Consider the following 21,266-nt stretch of genomic DNA (forward strand, 5'->3'; position numbering starts at 1 on the left):
TTAGACCTGGACACAGCACTCACTTCGCTTGGCCATGCCTGCCAGAGGCAAGCTGTCCCCCCAGTACATATCTTTATTCCAGTGATACAGATGAAACCATTTCACCCATATAAAATTCAATTTTAATGATTTTACCGATAAAGGTCATCTCTAATAAATACACTACATACAATTGCAATGATACAAAGAGTCAATGCGCATACCCGGCGCAGTTGACTAAAAATGCAAATGTGTGGAATCTGAAAATAGGACAAGGCTTTGGAACTGGCAGCAGTACACGTCGTGACATTATACTTGAATCCTATCTAAGATTCACCTACCATGAAATAGAGCACGAAGAGGTTCTAGAGTAAACACCCAACGCAGGGAGAAGAATTGCATTACTACCAAAGGGTTTAGAAACACATAATGGATTTATTGTGAAAACTCATGCTTATACAAGAAATACAGAAAAGACAACATAGACGCTTAAACGGCATGTCTGAAACATTGAAAGACTAAACTACACCTAGGTAGTAAACGTATGAAGACTTAGCGTGGCTCACGGCCATTCAGAAAGTCATGTACGGCAGTTCCCGCGTACGCATCAAAGACTGATGCGTCTGAACGTCACAAGTACAAACATGAGAAAAAGACACATTCTATTATATGAAATATAATAAGAACCCCCTGACAATTAAGAAAGACATTTGAAAACACCTTCGGAGTGTCTCCCGACCTCCGTAATGAAAAGACGAGCCAAGACAAGGCATTTTAATTAAAAACTCGGAAGCAATGGAAGGCCGAAGACTATTGGTAAACGCGTACACATGCGCATCAATGCATCAGGAAACGTTAATCATTTTGTGATGTCATCTGTCAAACCAGTAAACTGGGCCATAGAAAGAAACACGCGAGATCATGCCAAGCTAAGAATAGCTACGTCAGCTAACTCCGCGTACGCATCAAACACTGATGCGTTTGAAAATGAAAGACGCGACACTACAAAATCTGTAGTGTTCACAGAGATAGACTACAAAATATACCACACGTTCATTAAATTTCATATTTGTAATTCGGACCGAAGTATCCCGCATTAAAACACATGTAAAACGTAGATAGGGGTTCCTGGAGTATATAAGGAGTGCGCTGGCAGGTCAAAAGGCAAGCAATCGCCCCCCGTTGACCAGCTAGTTGCACTCCAAGTAGGAACTTAGGAGGTGGACAGTTGTAATCAATTAAAGGAGATTTCTTCGTGGTCAGAAAAGTACAGTGTGAACGAAGCCAGCGTGCTTGGGAGTCAACTTACTTGGAGACTTTTGAATAAGAAGTTTTAAAAACACAGTATCATTTAGACGAGACAGCGTACTCGTACCCTTGGTTTTGGAGCGTAGTGACATAATAAAAACTCACGGGAGTCATAAAAGTCAATTGAAGTCGTGTTTTGTGTTAATAAAAGAAACTGTGATCAAAGAACTTTGCATTTAAGAGACCAAGTTCCCAGAAAGACATACTTTGTTCTATTGAACTATTCTAAACCACACCTTATAATAAAAACCCGTTTTGAGACGAAATCTCTTGAGACTTAAACCTAAGAAGACAAAAGTGGTATTTCTTAATACCAAAGGCCCTCGAACTCGTGCACTGAGATTGTGATAGTGTGTGTGTGTGTGTGTGTGTGTGTGTGAGTGTTTAGGTGTTTAGGGTTTTCCCGATGCGCTTGATCCTTGTTTGCGTGTTTTGCACTTTCACGGTCATCCCCGTGCAATGCGTATCACCAGTTCTGGTGCACATTTTAAATCTCTGTTTTGGTACTGACATCTCATCAAATTTAAATTATTTAAATTATGCTCTGACCTGCACCTATGGTTTGGCACTCACTGCACTTGGCCAGCTTGCCAAAGGGAAGACCCTTGGACTATCTCATAAAAATCTAATAACTGTGGTGTACATGTTTCTCAAAGTTATACTAATCCCTGTTTTGGTACTTACACTTCATTTAAATTTTCAAAAATACACTTTAACCTGCAGTGGCAATGGCTGCACTTGGCCAGCTTGTCAGGGCAAGCCCCCTAGACCTCCCAGTGCATATGTTCAGTCCCCGTTCTGACACATACATTTTATCTTAATCATCAAAGTTAAACTGCCCTCATTCAAAGTTTTATTCTAATCCAAATCATCAAAGTTACATGTAAATCCACACCTATATAGTCCTACATTGTGTACTGTAACTGCAGTCAGCAGTACAAAGCTGGCCATATTTTTTGATTTTTCAACCCTTGGCTATGGCTTACACAGTACCATACCATGCATCATAAATTACAGTTCAGTAGGCCACTGATGAAAATCTGTTGAGCAACTAAAATCCACCTGAAATTTAATTTGCATAGATCTCAAAGTAGGAGAAATATACACCATCAATGGATATAGGGAAGTGGGGGGTAAAAAATAGTACAGAAAAAGCGAAATTGAGGCTGCTGTGACCACAAAAACACTCACAAAAAATTCATGCAGCACTACAGTCATCCACCTGCTAATGATACACCCAAAATGAGAAATTAGCTTCAACAGATTTGAGCACAACCTTTCTCTACAAAAACTACATGAAATTCTCAGATAAATGCCCTTCTATGACCATACCAAATTTCAGAATGTTTGACCCACATTTCACAGAGAAAAACTAAGATTGTAGGTGTATCATTGAGGGGTGTGACTTGTATTTGGCTATTTCTGAAAAACAGTCCATTTTGTATGCTCCACAGCTTTGCCAATTCTGCCTCAATTGCATCCAAATTATGTACGGTGGTAGATATGAGTTTGTACTACTTGTTACAACTTGTTTCGTAAAAGTCGGTCTAGTATTGAGCGAGATATTTGCTAGTCAAAAGTGTATCAAATGGGGGTGGTGTATCATTAAGGGGTGGATGACTGTATACAACACCTCAGGCCTAGACCTCTACGTGCTTCTGGGCCCTCAGAGGCCAATTATTTGTCTGGGGGTAATTGGCCTGCGAGGGGGTCTTCCTGAGCGCTGATGGTGCTGATGGCTATTAATACTCCCATCAAATCAAGATCGCTGACAGATCTGCTCGTTCCTCTCACTGACCACGATGTCTTTCGATGCTCCATTTCAGTTGTCATCCATCCACGATACTAGCCTCGTCGGTTCTCTTCACACAGAGCTCAACAGATGGCAAGATCCACTGTCCAATTGCCCGATGCGCCCAATGACAACAGTGCGGACCTGGTCACCTATGTATGTTGAATGCTGTCGAAAGGGCAGCGGAAATGATTATGGTCTGGGTAGTAAGGTAGGTACCGATTCAATGCATTTATCAGGATCACCGGTCTCTAGGAGACACGTACCAGGTGTGTGTCAACATAGCGCGTCCCATTTGCATCCCGTGAGCGTCTACTGGCGCTACGCACTCGACGATGGCCTACATCCATGAACACTTGGAAAGAGCCAACGAAATGAGCCCAGTCTAATCACTCTTGAATAATCGGGCAGGTAAGTACCTGATTCATCTCACAAAACTTCAGGAGGCAACCCACACCTTCGTACTAAAGATCGTCTGGATCGACTGATCTATTTTCTTCAACTTCCCCTCTATTTCTCTATTCTGAGTCTCCCATTACACAGTATTTATGGGTTGTTTTACTATTACAGATCAATGACACTTCTACAAGCCGAATTACGATTGGAACGACGGCTCAATACACACCCATCCATATATTTGCCCATCGCGATCGCCCCCATGTAAGCAGCTGAATCACATCGGAATACCGTGTGCTGAGACAGTTTATGAGAAGGCTTTTTGAGTACCTCTAGTCTTAGTATTGTTTGCCATTGATCTGAATCATCAGCTTTCATTTTAGTGCGCACTCCTTCCTGTAGTATCAGGATCATTTCCCGATTCCTACCTTTGTCCCTACCCTCTATGTGAATCATAACCCATTATTCCTCTCCATCGGTCATGTTTTACGGATCTATGTTGCATCCCTCATGGGAGGAATTCACAGGAAAGGTTGAAGTTCACGACTGAAAGCTCCTAGTGCCATATTTCTTTCTATAACTTCCCCCCCGTTCCAAGCCCTCTCCTTGAGAATATATAGATTTGAGGTAGACATCACTACAACACTTTTACACTGTGATACTCATTGTATTCCTGTTTCATCCAACTGAGAGTGAAATGAAAAATTGAAGAGATGACGAAGCGGAGACTTCAACGTGCGAAGAAAAACAAACATCAAAGCCATTCATTCTACCTGGAGCGCCATTCAATAATATTAGCCTTGTAGAAATATAGGATTGACCTCTAGAGTTGTGTTCACTTTAATTTGGGCTGATTCTTTTGAAAGTCTAGCCGTTGTAGGACGAAAGCGTCTCTACTATCCTTGAAACGATAATCTTTGGCAGCCTCTGATGGCTCTGGCTTGTCTGACCTTTACTCCGGAAAAAGTTACGATTTGACTTGCTTGCACTTTTTTCCTCACGCCATCCCAAAATCAATTCGGTAGAGTTATTCTTCATACTTTGAGCTACATTACAGCCAATATTCATAATTTTCTCGTTTTGGGTGAAACTTGAAATACACAAATAAGAGATGTTGTAACACACTACAGCCTTTCATTTAGAATGTACAAAGACATTTGGAGAAGTACGGATTGGAGGGGGAATCAGAAATCGTAATCAGGAGGAGTCATTCCGCAACTAACCCCACCCCATTATTCCTCTCTTTTCCGTCCCCTCTCTGTTTCAGCATCCGCTTGAACCAACATAATCACAATTGATTCTGCCTGCCTATAACTGTGATCATGGTTGCTAAATATTATAGGATGTTGGGTAGCATACTCTGGACCCCAGCTGCCTAAGAGGACACGTCACGAGTTGCATTCAGAATCATTCATCGAGCATGGGGAGGGCACTCTCAAATGCTGAAAATTCTTTCTACTACACTTAAGAAACAATACTTTCAAAGCTCCTCATTTTCCGATGAGGGCTGCTAACGAGGCACAACAAACACCGGAATATAACAAATTTTTATAAATTTCCTAAACATTGGGTGATTGAATCGATTACTGACAACGGCGGAGGACAGATTGACTGTAATCATAGTTTGGGTATGTGATCCATGTGTTATAGATTGAGCCAGGGGGGGGGATGAGAAATGGGGCCATGCCAGTCCCAGCAACGGTTTTTGAGGAGGTTCTGATGCAAAAAAATTCTTCTAGTCCGGATCCTACATAGTTGGTTCATGAGGATGGTAGAGGTCAAGTAAAGGTACCAACAATTCCTGACAGGAGGTGCACAAAGCGAGCGGGAGGAATGGGCGCGGGATCCTGGCTGTTGGCAGTCACGGCAATGCCTAGAGTGCTAGCGCTTCAGTCACGACTAGCAGCCTGACACCTTGACGCTCGAGCTATTTTTAGACGTTAGTAAAAGAAGCAACCAAATTTGGATTTGGAAGCGCAGTGATAGATCGGAAATAACCCCAGAGGCCAATTACCACCATCAAAAGAATTGGCCTCTGAGGCCTTCTGTCACTCAGAAGCGTCAGGCCTGAAGTGGTATACAAAATTTACTATTACAGAATGTGGTTGGGAGCAATGTTCTGTGGTTGTGGTCACACCATGTGACATTCCTGGGAAACACCGCTGACGCAGCTCAGTAAAAGACAAAGAGGCTGCTTACATGATCTATTATGTAATAACTGTCAACCGTCCTCTCTTTATATATTAGATCGTCGTACATCATTACTAAGTGCGTAGAAATCGACTTGTTTGCAAGCTTGTTGGTGGGCAAAAACAACCAAAAACAAACTGCAAGCTTGACAACTGAAAGTGCGACTCGCTTGCCCCTTAAACTTTATTCAGGTGTTACTGTATTATCCACCGCTTGATCAAGTACAACCGACAAGCTTTGAGCTCCAAGCAGTTGGACTTCCATTTCATCACTGCATTCCACAAGTTTTAACCTGCTCACAACCTTCAACTTTTTGAAGTGTATGTGTCAAAATCTCCAGACGATGGATTTACTCCCGCTCGACCTTCAATTTCTCATCCAGAGCTTCCTCGACCCTGGCGACATTGTTTCGTTGAGAATGGTGAAGCCGATCTCTCTGTATATCAAGTCACTGACCTCTGAGCTCGAAATAGACCTGCAAATTGTTTCATTTAGCCTCTCAACAGCGCACCATGTGGCTTGCCACACTGCAGCACGTTTGTATCGACCACGGGACCTTTATGCCTAGCTTTCCTTTTGAAAATATGACTGTCAAAGAACTAGAGCATGCGGCCTTATCTCCTTCTCTGCTTGTAGATCGTTGAGCAATGACTCGTGTGACGAGGCAAAGCTGGAGCCCAAGAGGATACTTCCTTTCCGGCTGTTGGGCTCTGGAGCACAGCCTTATCTCTGCAATCAACTGTATCTCGTTCCAGGTGGTCGTTTCCTGTTCACCAAGTCGGCTGTAGATGGTAACATCGCTTTGTGGGACCTTGGAAATGTCGGAACCAGAGCGCCAATGACTTGGCTGCCCGTCGCCTTGCTTCGTGATAGTGGGCTTGTCATGATGGATACCTGCCCGACTGCTGATGGGAATGGACTTTTATTATCCACATACCGCCATGGCTTGCACCCGTGAGTGCTGGCTTCTCCTTTGCGTAGCTTGATTCTCAATCACTCCGCAAGTTTATCTGATACCACAGTGGTGATATACGAGATCTACCCACAGTCAGGGCCGTATCCACAATTTACATGCAAAGGAGAGTTAAACATAAATGGAAACATTGACCTAAATTCCAACTCTGGTGGCCTTTTCGCATTCTTAAATGAGATGGACCAGGTTGTCCTTTGGAATTTGGCTACTAACAACTCCATCACTTGGAAACCTCCAGTTGAGATGATACAAGCAGTGCATTCAATCCCCCTTGTCCCCAACACATAGACTCAACCGGCCATTTTACACTTTTAGCTATCTTTGATGGACCGTTACCTGATTATTCTGAGCTCCATTGACATTACGATGTGGGAGATACCAATTTTTCGGAAAGACCCCGTTGAAAGGTGTGACGGTGACCTCAAGGGCTGCTCCTTCGGTGCCTCACAGCCCACACTGAAGCACACCCTCAACTACCCCACATTTTCTGGACATGCCATTTTTTCATCACCCTCGTCGTGGTGGCCATCCTCTGGTGATGTACCAATTGGCGTCGCTTCAGAGAAAAACTCGTCCGAAGACAAAATGGCCTTTTACATGCTCGAATTGGGCCCAACTTCTAACTGGGCTAGGCCAAGGGTACGAACTGCATCTTTTCCCGGGCTATCCAGCTTGAATAGACTCCATCATTTGTGTTTATGCAACAAGAACATCTGTCAACAATGGTGCTACGGCCATAACATTTTAATTGGTCTGATGGCCACTCCAAATCAAGCAGATGGAATCGAAGGAGAATGCATAGCTATACTTAACCAGGTCAATCTTTTGTGGTCCCGCACAAGATTTCTACTTCTGCACAGTATCCAGTCGACTCGTTATAATAAAGGATTATGGACTGTGCATCATGAACCCCTGTCAAAATTAACTCCGATCAGGCAGAGTCACAGTAACTATCAAGGGGGGTACACAATTTTAATTTAATATATCATGCTGATTTTTTTTGCAAGGCCACTATGGCAGGACTAACTAACCAGTGTGCGAATAAATTACCATATATAGGTAAAGTCTATAAATAGGTACCAAAACGTGTCGTTTGGGTGTTGTGTCAGCTGCCTACACTGTGTGCCTTCGTTTGCCGCCCCTTCCTCTGCTTTTTTCTACACTCTTGCATGGGTCACAAACCCAGTCATTGATACCACGATCCAGTCCAACACACGAAAGATGGTACTGCATAATTAGTGGTGAATAGTAGGCAGAAAATGACACGAAAAGAAATGACTTACCCACAATGTCTCACAGCCGCAGATAATCATCCTGCTTTCGTCGTCGGCCTCAACTTCGTCTATACTCTCGCCGCAATCACACTCTCTCACAAGCTTTCGTTTACTGGTGTTCCTAAAACCTTCTCATAGGCTTCCCAGGTCGGAGTTTGCAGAGGCAGTGGGTATGTTGAGATCTGTAGCAAATCCGTGAGTTCCATGCCCATTCCCACTGTCGGTTCCTGTGTTGATGGCTTCTAGCTCATCTGCACGTAGGCCAACTTTTTGTGCGACGACGGCTGAAACAACTGCATCGGTCACATCAAGCATCTCATCTGCAGGTAGCCCGACCTCTTGCACGATGACAGCTGGAACAACTGCGTCGTTCGTGTCAAGCGTGTCTCCATCATTGGAAGGAAAATGGAACGGGTAAGTGAGGAGAGCTCGTCAAACGCGTCAGAGAGCGCACCAGTCAGGCTAATCTAAGCTCATCCGGTCCATAAATTACCTGAAATTGGTACTTAAAATTAAAAAAATTTAACGGTCTGGCGGCCGGACTAACTAACCGGCCCCATATGGCAAATTCAAATCCCGCTCCCCCCTTGGTAACTATGGTCGATTTGCATGGCTTGTGTGAGCATCAATCGAGTTAGATATATTTCAGGCGATTTGCAAGGCTGACCCACACTAAAAACCGCACTGAGTACATGGCTTACATAGTGTAATATCGAATTGGATCGAACTCAAATCTATTTGTATAGAATTCTGTCGATAAAACGACACCTTACATTGCTTCAATTCTAGGCAATCAGAAGTAAGTACCTCGGAACAACCCGAGTCATTTTTGACTGGGCATGAACTTTGTCGCTCCACCAACTTGACCCCCTGCCCACTTGTCAGTCGGTGGTAACTGGAACCTTTCAACCTAACGATTAAACTGCGAGATCGACAAATTCTTACTCTTGTTCAACTTGTAAAGTCCTGATTGTAACGGTCCGATATTTCTACCTTATGACCCTCTTCTAAAGCTGCCCCTCGCAAGCTCAAGTGAAAGTGCAAAGATTATGTTTCGAGCGGAAGACTACACCGCTTTGCTTCGACTATGAGGTGTAAACCTGAGAAGCTTGAGCGTTTGAATTTGCAATCAATTCGAATCGAATCCTCGCTGCGCCTCAAGGTTTTGTGATTATTGAACGCTAAATTGCTTGAGTCGGTGATGGATTTTACCAATCCTTCCTCATCTCCGCTTTCATACAGCGTTTCCGTTCGTAAATTCAATCTTCCCCTACATGTTTAATAAGTAACCCAAGCTTGAGGACTACTTACTAACTTAGCAAAGATCCTGTTTTTATCCTGTGCCAGACTGATTTTCTTTTCTCCAAATCATAGATGTAGTCAGTGGCTGTGTCGAACGATCTCTTCCACGTACTAAAATCTGAAATACCCTTTGTCGTCGCCGTTCTACACTTGATCGACTACCTTCACGATGTTGCAGAGTCCGACGGGCGTCAGTTGGACGAAGGTGTCTCCTATCGAGGTCCTTATCACACGGGCCTGTGAGCCCTCTTTGCACGAACCCAATTACGCGCTACATCTTGAGGTCGCAGAGTTCATCAATACGAAAAAGGCCAACAAGTGCGCTTTCATACATATATCTTCTGAATATCTACTTATCTACCCCTCGACAAAGTCCACGAGATGCTGCCATGAGTATCGCTCGCCTCGCAAACCACCGCAACCCCCACATCGCCATCCTTGCCCTGGCGCTACTCGATACCCTCGTTCAATCATGTGGATACCCGTTCCATCTACAAATATCCACCAAGGAATTTCTCAATGAGCTTGTCCGCCGCTTTCCTGAGAGACCGCCACCCTTCCCTGGTCCGGTCATGTCCAGAATTCTTGAGCTCATCAACACGTGGAAGGAGACGATCTGCACGGAATCGAGGTGGAAGGAGGATCTGGGGAATATCAGAGATATGCACCGTCTTCTAACGTTCAAGGGTTATCGGTTTCGAGACTTGCCGCGACAGCCTTCACTGGCGTCTGCTTCCGTGCGTATCTCAAGGCATGCATAGGAGCTCTCGTTTATTGTCTCATTTTTAGAATCTCAAATCGGCGGAAGAGTTGGAAGAGGAAGACCGGGAAGCCCAATCAGCTAAACTGCAGGAGCTCATTCGACGTGGCACCCCGAGGGATCTGGCGGCTGCGCAGGAACTGATGAAGTCACTTGCGGGAGCCAATCCAGACGCGAAGCCGGATTACCGATCACAGGCGCTCACGGACCTCAATAAGCTGGAGCAGAAGGTCATTTTGTTGAACGAGATGCTGGATAATGTGGACTCAACGAGAGGGGAGCGTTTCGTGGAAGGTGATGCGTATCATGTAAATATTTCATCTTTATTCCCATTTTTCCCTCGCAAGACTTACTCTCCTGCGTTTCTAGCAAGTCTCTCAAATATTGGTGGCCGCTCGACCGAAGTTGCAAAAGTGGAGATCAGACGCGGAAACGGATGATCCAGAATCACTGGGTGCGTATTTTGAGCGACTTCCCCCCACGATTCTAATACTTTGCAAAGATACCTTCCTTCAAATCAATGACCAAATCAACTCTGTCATCACACGGTATGAGGCATTCAAGAAGGGCGATTTCACGGTCGCGTCGAATCCTATCCCAACCGAGCTATCAAACCCGCAGGGCCTATCATTGATCGACCTGGACGACGAAGCCTTACCAACTACGACGGCACCGGGTGGTAACGAGTTGGCTGGGCTCTTTTCGACGCCATCTGCACCAGTGCCGACAGGTCAAGCGCCGTCGCTGATATCACCGTTCTCGACGAATACACCTATGATTTCTGTCAACGTGATGGGAAGGTCAATGGGCGTTCCAACTCCAATGGGCATAACACCGCCAATGAGTATACCACCACCGATGGGCATACCAACACCGATGGGTGTGGGAATGCCAATGTTCATGCAACCTCAACCTCAAACCTACGCTCCTACGCCAGTGGCGCACAACGGGGCTAGGAACATGGGGATGGGGATGATAGGGTCGATGACACCCCCACAGTAGTCAGCCACTCCGCCAGCCTCAATTATGCTCCCTAATACGCCCGCACCAAATTACTTTGCAGCCGGTGGGCATGCACCAGAGTTCAAAGCCTTGCGCGAATTTGAATGGATCGGATATCGCGGGATGCGAGCAGACATGTAGCGGATGGAACTTTGACGCCGTCGGAGCGTCCGCCTTTCGCGATTTGCGCAAGTTAACCCTCCGGGCCGAGGACGACGATGGATTCGCCGACATGGTGCGAACGGTGCTTGAGCAGAATGAAAACACGCTGAAGCACCTTATACTCGGAGGTGGTGTTCAATAACGACTATGTTATCGATTGAAACATACTTTCCTGCCGCACTTGGATGCTTTTAGGTTCGTGCTGGTGGGACATGAAAATGACACCGGCCTCTACTAGTGCTGGCAGTCCACACAATTGTTGCGTAACGCAGGCTTGATTTGGGCGAATGCCCGCGGAAGTTGATGCATGGGGTCCTCCCTGACTTACCCAAACTACGGGCGCTAGGGATACGCATCGCCAACTTGACTCAGACGGCACTCTCCTCAGTCGCAAACACAATACCAGAAGAGATGATCGCCGTGAGCCTCTCGACCCTCATCGCATAAAAACCTCTGTTGCGTTGACTTCTCTTATCTAAAGCTTCACGTGTTGACCTTGTGTCTCCGCAGAACGAATACGCGCCAACCTTTGCTAAGTTTCCCGCCCTCTCTTTCTTCCACCTTCGCTGCGCGCACAAACGGCGGCCGAAGCCTAATCTCATGTGTGAAAAGGACTTTCGGGTAGAAAAAGATGTGCGGATCTCGAGGGCGCGGAATGTGGCTACGGCGCTTCCCTCGATTGATGTCATCGGTTAGCAGGGGGAGGATTTCGTCGTGGTGCGCAATCTTTTATTCAGCGCTTATGACTTTGCCGGTGAGAGCGTTGAGCGGAAGGAGCTGCCCTTTAGGCGACGGCTGGACTGAGAAGGGAGTGGATCTGGGAAGTTAGGATGCGGCTTGGCTGGAACGGAAGGATGTTCCCATAGATTATGAGAGTCCAGGATTGCAAGTTTTTCTTGTGGTTTCGGTTTCTCTACGCTTCCTCTCTTGCGTATACCATGTAATTCATCACCTTTTACCCTCAACATGACCAAGGTCGATACTAGCACAGATCGGAGCTTGTCCTACCCTTGTATCACCGGAGCAAAGCTAAATAGTGACATGTTGGAGGCTTAGTAGTCATGTTGGAAGTCCAATAAAAATGCAGTTGGTATGGTAATGACACAGAGAATACAAATAGCTTACTCTCCTCTAATGTCCGAGAACTATGATGATCTAGACCGAAGTATGTGCAAAATGAGAAGAGAACAAACTTAGATCGAAAAATTCAATGTACTGTAGTGGATCAATGAGTCCTTTGATCATCAAGACGTCATTGGTGCTCATGCCACCGATAGCACCCCTCTTGAAGGAACCAGGGATTAAAGGGATTCGAGGGAGGGGTTCCGGCGCGGATTCGGCAACCTGTTCGCACCATGACAATATGTCTGGAGATGAGAGGCGAGTTGGAGGTTGTTCATCTCCGTCCTCCATAGCATCAATGTCGTCGGAAGTCTCCGTCCCTTCGATGCTCTGAAGATCCGAAGCCTCGTACATTACTGGTAAGCTCATAGTCATGGCACCAGTCACGATTCCCTTGTCAGCATGCACATCCCCCATCTCCGCTAACCCTTCATCCCCAGCTGTGAGAAGCAGCTCGTCTCCGTCCCGGGAGAAGGAAGTGGTTGTTCCCAGTAATATCTGGCCTGAGGGAAGCTCGAAGGTGTGCATATTCTGGTTGGAAGAGTGTGTGGTTTGAATGCCGGAATGCACTATGATTTCGTTCATGGAGAACTTGGTACCATGGCGGGAAGGATGATGTATAGGATGGGGTTGGGGGCTTCGAGCGTCGTCATGCTGGTTTGTAATCCCCTCGGATTTTTTGATCTGATCGGGCGACGGATCCCACCACCACAACTTCATTATTTCGACTCCCATGATGATCAGCTGCTGTTGGTAGAGAGTGGGTGGCACCATTCCGCACAAGCGAGTAAGGTTATGTATAAGCGAGAAGGGTATGGAAAGGAGGGTATTGATGATTGGGAATGGGTTCTGACTGGATGGGTCATCGATGCCAGGACAGTCCCGCATGTAGAATGATTTGAAGATACCGTCAGTCCCGAGCCTGTTGCAGCCCGCAGAGCTGGTTGCCGCGTGCCAGCGATGTTCTGTAATTAGTCCATCACCAAATACCTGAAGTTCTGATGAGGCACGATACCGAATGAATAAAGACGACCACTCACATGTTCATACTGGGGTCTGCCAGGATCACCCCGCCCAGCATCTAACTCTGCCACCCTCCAGTCATGTAAATCCCTCTCATAGGCAAGAGTGCGAGCCACTAGGTCCTCATGAAGAAAGAGCGTTCCTCGCGGCGGCCGCGCATCCATATCGCGGTGGTAGTTGACTAAGACTTGGCCTAGTCAGAAATCAACCTATTTGAAAGAAATAAGGATATACGTGGAACAATGTTCTCCCGCACTTCAGCGGCATGCGCGGGATAGCGATTCGTACGAAGTTGACGTTGCAGCATTTGTTGAAGCTAATATGTATGTTCAGCACCATCATACAGAATAAGAGATTAACTCACACGTTCGTTGGAGGGTTCTAGGGCCGCATCAAGCATGTGGCACCAATCCACGCTGCCTGTCCGCCATTCAAGTATACATTTTTTGCCGCCGTAAAAAGCAGTCATAGCACAAAGCTCCTTTTGAGAGTACGCGTGGGTAGTCGTTCGGACTGATGGTTTATCGTCTGCTGACATGGGGGAGAGATTCAAAGCCGTCACGTTACAGCAGTCACAATAACAGGAGTTGCAGAACGTCTAATCGTTCGAAGGTGATTGAAGGTCCGTAAGTTTGAATGATGAGGCGTAAGCTAGGCAAAACAGGGTTCCTCCGGCGCGTGAAACTGCGCCTCGGGAACCCGCGAAATCTATTTTGTAGCCTCGGTGGCTGTCTACGTGTAGATACAAGGAATTGAGGGAGTAGGTGGGTGGGTGAATGTAAATGTTACCGCTGCCTGGTAGGGTGGTCGAGGTGAGAGGGAGGATTGCTCAACTCCACTCTTGCACCTGATATACCTGAGGGGTCTCAGGTGTGTGACTCGCTCACACTGGATCGCTGGTTTCAGAAACCAGGAGTATCTCGGGGAGAGGAGATGTTGCGTCCCCAGGCACCCGTGCGCCCGATTAGACTACTGTAAACAATAATTCTAAACTCGATGAACCCGCTGGGGCCGCGAGAATCTGAGAACCACGGCTTACCCCGAAGGCTCCAATGCCAAATAACCCACACTACATACACACTACACCACCATTTGTTCGAAATGCTGATGGCATCTGGCATGAATCTCCGCTTGACAGATTACTGATGGAGGTCGCCCCGGCATGGAGGGCAGGTGTGTCGGAGCTTGGGGCGTAAATGTTAGAGCCAGCAGCTCGACACCTGACCCACAGGTTTTTAACTCTGCTCAGGAAGACCTGTACCGCCAATTTTCTTCGGGCGACGAAATGATGTACTTGAGATACAAATTATTCATAGTAAGATAATAAAATGATACATTGAGCACTTCCAAGTTCTTACAGGTAGAAAAGACACGGAATCCTGAGCTCAACATGAAAAGGCCCGTGCGAGAAACTCTCCAAAATTTCCCCAAGTCGTTTAAACTCTGCCCTATGTTTGGTTATTTCCAAACTTCAACCAGAACCAAACTCACCTTCCTCTCCACCACAACCGTCTCTCGCCCAGTTGCTTGCTTGCTCCCCTCATTATTTCTTGTTTTCATCTGTGTTCCACTACCAAGTGGTCTGCGCCCCATGTAATCCTCCTCATGTTGTTCTGTTGGTTGTCCTTGTTACCCACCCGTGCGTCTGTGCGCGGTCGCCACCTGTCACTGTTCTGGGCTTTTGTTCCTGCCCATTGCCCCTTTGTAGTTCCTCCCCGACAAGTGGCCACTTGCTAATACTGACTCTCCCGGACAGGTTCACTTTCACATTGCGCCACGTAGCGGCAGCCGCAGTAGATGCACGCCTATCACCATCATCAAACCCAAGCTTGGCTCTCCAGACAACGTCTCAATGTGGTATCCGCCCTCCGCTACCCTCCTCTTATTCAACGAGCCAGAGGCTCCGCTTTGATGCGCCTTGTTTGTGGTTGCACATTCGGCAGACAGCGCAAAGGGTGGTCGGGTGGGGGAATGTTTTTTGAACGGAAGAGCAGACACAGGTAGTAATTGGAGCTGCCTCATTTCTCACATCCTTCCATACACCCTATACCTTTGTACTATGCAGCCTGTTTATAATCCTTGCTTATGAAAATGTGGCCAACGTCATCCTCCTCCTTGCCCCTTGTATTTTATGGACTAAATAAGAACATGAACACCTAGTACAAATATGGCCAGGGAGAAATATTGAAAATATAGTGAATTTACGTAGGCTGGGCTGCCAGCTGGTCCCTAGCTGCCCCAGACAGGTAGTGCCAAGATCAACCTGGGCACACCCTGCTATTAGTCGGTTTCGATCCTGGTGTGGACTCGGATCATTATTGCCTGACAGGTGGGAAAACATGCCACACAGGGTTTGACTCTCAGGTTTTCCTCACATGCCTGTCATTTGGCGGTGTACCATGGGCTCCCTACTCATACCTGTGTCCAAAATTTTAAATAAATGATAAAAAATAAAGAAGGAAGGGAAAAAAAAGGGAAGAAAAAGGGAGGGATTTGGCTGACCAAGGTATGGTTTGAGCTGATATTCAAGCAGCCTTCACGAGCTGGTTAGCTTGTGCGAACTCCGACGGTGAAACGAATGGTTGGTTCTATTTGGCATCAGCATAGCCACGGCAGTAGTGAACCTAATAAATATTCACTAGTGAGTTCACTACTTCGTGTGGTACCTTCCAGTGGCTCCCTCGCACTAAAAAAATTCAGCTATAATTTAGATGTATATATAAGCAAATATACAAATTTCTATGCCTTTCCATGGCATATTGGACAATACAGGTCAGTTTTCACTACTGAATCACTACTGAATCACATGTGTAGCGCTTAGATAATTTGTGAATCACACGGATGCTCGTTTCATCACTTGCTCACTCTCGTCCAACATCACCACTCCAAGTCTCTCCAAATCAGCGAAGGAACCAGGTATCAAAGGTAAGTAATGTGTTTTTTTTCATTTTATTGCTCAATATGATGAATTCACTGCAGTAAACAACCAAGGCGGTGGTCAGTCCGACTGACCGCCACTTCTGATTAACCTCACCACACACAGCTCTTCTTGGCTCTCCCCACCCCCAAATCACCTCATGGACCATCTCAGACCTCAAAGTACAATTTCACGCTACCGAACAACCACATACTGCGCCCCTCCTCATCTCCACATTGCGAGCATGCTGGCGCTCTGCCCCTCTCTTCTCTCAGATTCACGGCCTCTCCCACCCCTACTTGTCCCATTGAACGAAACAGTGGCCGTCGTGCCTCTCTATTCGCCATCACCATTCCCCCTCCCCTGTTCCGGGCTCCATCACAGCGAGGCAGGAGTCACTGGGTGGGCATAAACACAGGCCCAAGTAGCTGTCATTTGTGTGCACCATCCGCTGCTAGGTCCTCGTCCCCACCGTCCTCACCAATATCTCAACCACCACCAAATTCGGACACGAACAACCATATTTCTGCCTTCTCCCCCCTTTTCATTCCAATGCTAATGCCTCAGCCACCACCCACAGCTCCCCTAACCTGCATATTCAGACACGCACGACCGTGCCCCTACCCTCTCTCCCCTTTCCAGTCCAACGCCTCAGATCCGTGGCTGACTGTTTCTGCAAGCCATGCGTGAACGTGAGTAGGCGTGCCATGTCGCTCTGCCCACCATTCTTTCTGGTTACCTTGCTACTCAAGTATGTTACATCAATTCAATATTAAAACATATAAATTTCCTCTTCCTGTTCCTACTATCCCTTCCCTAACATTCAGTACTACAAAGCTTGCAATTTCATATCTGTATTTTCAGGCTCCTCCATTATTCTTTTCAAATTCTTTTGTAAGATTTTCAAGTATTTTCAATGCTAGACAGCAATTTGGCACTGAAAAATAAAATAAAAGTACATTCAAACTAATATATACAAGCTTCAGATATTGCGTTGAACGAAGGAGCAAAAGAAGAGGAGCATCATTTGCTGGGCATCGGCATCCCAAATTGGAAGGTCATGTGATTCTTTTAAACTCCATTCAGTAGTGATCAGTAGTGAAGCACAGGTATGAGTAGCGACCCCTACCACGTCCACGAACCCAATCGATGACACGACAACACCATCCACCCAGAACCCCAACCCAATCCCCCTTCCACCCTGGTACCCCAAAAGTGTGCACTTTGTCCAACAATGGTGGCCCAGCCTACTGAACATCCCACGCGTAAGGTTGTCTTATTAACAGAACACGACCAAGTGAGCCATCGTCTGCACTTTGTGCTTGCGCAACATAATTTTTGGGTGCTAGTCAATCATGTTGACTGGGATAACGACAATTTGTATGGACTGCTCCTGGGTTTGAGGTGAATGGTGTGACCCCTCCTCCTCTTCGCCCTTCCTCTTCCTCCTCTTCCGGATCCCAACCTCAGCCCCCCATCACATCCATATCCACATCTACTACATCATTGAGTACCCCCATGCAAATAGCGCAAGACGACGGACTGATGCACCTCTGGTATGGCAGCATGCCATTCGAAGTGGTCCGCGTGTTCAACGTGATCTCTGAAGAAGTATATGGGGATAGAGGGACACCTGATTGGCCTAGACCATTGGTGGCTGTTGATTTTGGACATGCACGCTGGAGGTTCCTGAGGAGTTGAATTTGAGTGCAGTTGAGATGATTAATCTTGATCAGAGTCAGGGAGCAGTTATTCTTTTGGACAGGGATGGGAGGATCTTTCTTTTGTGTTATGAGTAGATCACTGTAGATGTGCTTTCAAATATTCTGGGAGACCTTGATCGACGTGGCTGACCATCCAATTCGACGATGGCCAGCTGCCCAGTCCTCAACTACCTAGAAATAACATCCTCTCCTGCCTCAGATTATAACCATGTTGTTCACTGAGACAAAAAACATGTTTGTCACAGTAAGTGACACCTTGATCAAGGTTCTCTTCTGAAGTTTCACATTTTTCTGTTCCTCAAGACACTGACACTTGTAATTTTAATATAGATTGACTTAAAACTATGCTTAGTTGCGTAAAATACATTTTCATTAGTTTCAAGCTTCTTCCCCCGGGGTACAGAGGGTGAACTACTGAGTTTGTTTACTAGTATTGAACAACAACTTCCACAACTGGCCAATTGCGGGTTGATACAGATGAAACCATTTTACTCGTATAAAATTCGATTTTAATGATTTTACCAATAAAGGTCATCTCTAATAAATACACTACATACAATTGCAATGATACAAAGAGTCAATGTGCATACCCGGCTCAGTTGACTAAAAGTGCAAATGTGTGGAATCTGAAAATAGGACAAAGGCTTTGGAACTGGCAGCAGTATGTGTTGTGACATTATACTTGGATCCTATCTAAGATTCACCTACCATGAAATAGAGCACAAAGAAGTTCTAGAGTAAACACCCAACACAGGGAGAAGAATTGCATTACTACCAAAGGGTTTAGAAACACATAATGGATTTATTGTGGAAACTCATGCTTATACAAGAAATACAGAAAAGACGACATAGACGCTTAAACGGCATGTCTGAAACATTGAAAGACTAAACTATGCCTAAGTAATAAATGCATGAAGACTTAGCGTGGCTCGCGGCCATTCAGAAAGACATGTACGGCGATTCCCGCGTACACATCAAAGACTGATGTGTCTGAATGTCACAAGTACAAACATGGGAAAAAGACACATTCTATTATATGAAATATAATAAGAACCCCCTGACAATTAAGAAAGACATTTGAAAGCACCTTTGGAGTGTCTCCCGACTTCCGTAATGAAAAGACTAGTGTTTAAAGGTTCAGTCCATAGGACTGCAAAAAACCGGTGGACCAAACTGAACCGGACCATGGACCGGTCTTTTTTTCGGTTGCAGTTGTCCCAATTTGGGGTTGGTCCGGTTGCCGGTTGCCTCATTTCGAAAATCTTTTAAAACCGTTCAAAGACCGGTTTTAATCGGTTGCAACCGGTTAAACGGTCACGTGCGTTACATACCCTTGTAACCACGTTTATTGCCTTTTATTGGGTTTTTGTTTCGTCAAAAACGGTTAAGAATTGAGAAAGATATAACCAAATCCATATTTTACCTGAGTCTCTATGAGATGTAATTCGGTTTCAGTCATAGCTATGTCAAATCTTCATTAAATCTCTTGAAAATTGGTAGAATGACGGGTATTTATATGCTTTACTATTTTATATAACCCGTTTATTTTTCAGAGTAATAATGGTTGAGATACAAATGGTTTATATTGGTATAATAAATTATATGCAAAAAAACCGGTCTGGATCGGTCTGAACCAGTATCATGGACCGCAAAAGACCGGTCCTAGGTGGTTCGGTTCGGTTCCCTAAATATCTGGGTCGGTCCTGGACCGGTTGCGGTCCACGGTTGCGCGTTTTCGGGGCAAAAAACCGGACTGAACTGAACCTTTAAACACTAGAAAAGACGAGCCAAGACAAGGCATTTTAATTAAAAACTCGGAAACAATGGGAGACTGAAGACTATTGGTAAACACGTATGCATGCACATCAACACATCAGGAAACATTAATCATTAGATGATGCCATCTGTCAAACTGGTAACCGGGCCATAGAAAAGAAACACATGAGATCATGCCAAGCTAAGAATAGCTACATCAGCTAACTCCACGTACACATCAAACACTGATGCATTTGAAAATGAAAGACACGACACTACAAAATCTGCAGTGTTCACAGAGATAGACTACAAAATATACCACACGTTCTTTGAAATTCATATTTGTAATTCAGACTGAAGTATCCTGCATTAAAACACATGTAAAACATAGATAGGGGTTCCTGGAGTATATAAGGAGCACACTGGCAGGTCAAAAGGCAAGCAATCGCCCCGCCATTGACCAGCTAGTTGCACTCCAAGTAGGAACTTAGGAGGTGGACAGTTGTAATCAATTAAAGGAGATTTCTTTGTGGTCAGAAAAGTACAGTGTGAACAAAGCCAGTGTGCTTGGGAGTCAACTTACTTGGAGACTTTTGAATAAGAGGTTTTAAGAACACAGTATCATTTAGATGAGACAGCATACTTGTACCCTTAGTTTTGGAGTGTAGTGACATAATAAAAACTCACGGGAGTCATAAAAGTCAATTGAAGTCGTGTTTTGTGTTAATAAAAGAAACTGTGATCAAAGAACTTTGCATTTAAGAGACCAAGTTCCCAGAAAAGACATACTTTGTTCTATTGAACTATTCTAAACCACACTTTATAATGAAAACCAATTTTGAACGAAATCTCTTGAGACTTAACCTAAGAAGACAAAAGTGGTATTTCTCAATACCAAAGGCCCTTGAACTTGTGCACTGAGATTGTGATAGTGTGTGTGTGTGTGTGTGTGTGTGAGTGTTTAGGTGTTTAGGGTTTTCCTGACGTGCTTGATCCTTGTTTGTGTGTTTTGCACTTTCACGGTCATCCCTGTGCAATGTGTATCAGGGTCATCAGGTGATTATTCTCATGAGAATATTCTCTCCCAGTCGATTCAATGCCCTCCAGGATTTGTTATTCTTTATTTACCTGCCATTTCACACAGTTCAACTCAAACTCTAATCCCAAAATGGAAGCCGCCTTATTTTAGAAATGCACCATTCTCAGTGATTTTGTCGAAGGCCTGTGGCTCAGCAATAGTGTTTAAAGGTTCAGTTCAGTCCGGTTTTTTGCCCCGAAAACGCGCAACCGTGGACCGCAACCGGTCCAGGACCAACCCAGATATTGAGGGAACCGAACCGAACCACCTATGACCGGTCTTTTGCGGTCCATGATACCGGTTCAGACCGATCCAGACCGGTTTTTTTGCGTATAATTTATTATACCAATATAAACCATTTGTATCTCAACCATTATTACTCTGAAAAATAAACAGGTTATATAAAATAGTAAAGCATATAAATACCCGTCATTCTACCAATTTTCAAGAGATTTAATGAAGATTTGACATAGCTATGACTGAAACCGAATTATATCTCCTAGAGACTC

At 45.3% G+C, this 21,266-nt stretch overlaps 10 protein-coding genes across 10 annotated transcripts; 7 read left to right on the forward strand and 3 right to left on the reverse strand.

Annotated features, from left to right (window-relative positions):
- Positions 1–3,089: 3,089 nt before the first annotated feature.
- On the forward strand, positions 3,090–4,012 carry LACBIDRAFT_328916 (uncharacterized protein; the record flags this gene model as incomplete). The annotated part of the gene is made up of 4 exons (XM_001882964.1): positions 3,090–3,290; positions 3,319–3,348; positions 3,623–3,739; positions 3,878–4,012. The coding sequence occupies 4 exons, from the start codon at positions 3,090–3,092 to the stop codon at positions 4,010–4,012; spliced, it is 483 nt and encodes a 160-aa protein (XP_001882999.1).
- Positions 4,013–8,044: 4,032 nt separating this feature from the next.
- LACBIDRAFT_300290 (uncharacterized protein) lies at positions 8,045–8,227 on the reverse strand (the record flags this gene model as incomplete). Its single annotated transcript, XM_001883084.1, has 1 exon — positions 8,045–8,227. The coding sequence occupies one exon, from the start codon at positions 8,225–8,227 to the stop codon at positions 8,045–8,047; it is 183 nt and encodes a 60-aa protein (XP_001883119.1).
- Positions 8,228–9,413: 1,186 nt separating this feature from the next.
- LACBIDRAFT_144317 (uncharacterized protein) lies at positions 9,414–10,550 on the forward strand (the record flags this gene model as incomplete). The annotated part of the gene is made up of 5 exons (XM_001882965.1): positions 9,414–9,532; positions 9,588–9,951; positions 10,004–10,282; positions 10,344–10,428; positions 10,477–10,550. Coding segments are annotated over 5 exons (921 nt in total), but the record flags the coding sequence as incomplete, so codon positions are not given.
- Positions 10,551–11,046: 496 nt separating this feature from the next.
- LACBIDRAFT_300292 (uncharacterized protein) lies at positions 11,047–11,280 on the forward strand (the record flags this gene model as incomplete). Its single annotated transcript, XM_001882966.1, has 1 exon — positions 11,047–11,280. One exon carries the CDS (start codon positions 11,047–11,049, stop codon positions 11,278–11,280), a length of 234 nt encoding a protein of 77 aa, XP_001883001.1.
- Positions 11,281–11,441: 161 nt separating this feature from the next.
- Positions 11,442–11,834, forward strand: LACBIDRAFT_300293 (uncharacterized protein; the record flags this gene model as incomplete). The annotated part of the gene is made up of 2 exons (XM_001882967.1): positions 11,442–11,558; positions 11,649–11,834. The coding sequence occupies 2 exons, from the start codon at positions 11,442–11,444 to the stop codon at positions 11,832–11,834; spliced, it is 303 nt and encodes a 100-aa protein (XP_001883002.1).
- Positions 11,835–11,878: 44 nt separating this feature from the next.
- On the reverse strand, positions 11,879–12,106 carry LACBIDRAFT_300294 (uncharacterized protein; the record flags this gene model as incomplete). The annotated part of the gene is made up of 1 exon (XM_001883085.1): positions 11,879–12,106. The coding sequence occupies one exon, from the start codon at positions 12,104–12,106 to the stop codon at positions 11,879–11,881; it is 228 nt and encodes a 75-aa protein (XP_001883120.1).
- Positions 12,107–12,204: 98 nt separating this feature from the next.
- LACBIDRAFT_294675 (uncharacterized protein) lies at positions 12,205–13,821 on the reverse strand (the record flags this gene model as incomplete). Its single annotated transcript, XM_001883086.1, has 4 exons — positions 12,205–13,250; positions 13,301–13,476; positions 13,518–13,599; positions 13,648–13,821. The coding sequence occupies 4 exons, from the start codon at positions 13,819–13,821 to the stop codon at positions 12,294–12,296; spliced, it is 1,389 nt and encodes a 462-aa protein (XP_001883121.1). The 3' UTR covers positions 12,205–12,293.
- Positions 13,822–14,779: 958 nt separating this feature from the next.
- On the forward strand, positions 14,780–15,287 carry LACBIDRAFT_300296 (uncharacterized protein; the record flags this gene model as incomplete). The annotated part of the gene is made up of 2 exons (XM_001882968.1): positions 14,780–14,987; positions 15,040–15,287. Exon 2 carries the CDS (start codon positions 15,081–15,083, stop codon positions 15,285–15,287), a length of 207 nt encoding a protein of 68 aa, XP_001883003.1. The 5' UTR covers positions 14,780–14,987; positions 15,040–15,080.
- A 747-nt stretch (positions 15,288–16,034) lies between these two features.
- Positions 16,035–16,612, forward strand: LACBIDRAFT_300297 (uncharacterized protein; the record flags this gene model as incomplete). The annotated part of the gene is made up of 4 exons (XM_001882969.1): positions 16,035–16,055; positions 16,105–16,208; positions 16,263–16,280; positions 16,327–16,612. The coding sequence occupies 4 exons, from the start codon at positions 16,035–16,037 to the stop codon at positions 16,610–16,612; spliced, it is 429 nt and encodes a 142-aa protein (XP_001883004.1).
- A 4,103-nt stretch (positions 16,613–20,715) lies between these two features.
- Positions 20,716–21,229, forward strand: LACBIDRAFT_300299 (uncharacterized protein; the record flags this gene model as incomplete). Its single annotated transcript, XM_001882970.1, has 2 exons — positions 20,716–20,735; positions 20,824–21,229. The coding sequence occupies 2 exons, from the start codon at positions 20,716–20,718 to the stop codon at positions 21,029–21,031; spliced, it is 228 nt and encodes a 75-aa protein (XP_001883005.1). The 3' UTR covers positions 21,032–21,229.
- Between the last annotated feature and the right edge of the window lie 37 nt (positions 21,230–21,266).

The sequence above is a fragment of the Laccaria bicolor genome, genomic scaffold (genome assembly GCF_000143565.1).
Source record: "Laccaria bicolor S238N-H82 LACBIscaffold_19 genomic scaffold, whole genome shotgun sequence".
NCBI classification, from domain to species: Eukaryota; Fungi; Basidiomycota; class Agaricomycetes; order Agaricales; family Hydnangiaceae; genus Laccaria; species Laccaria bicolor.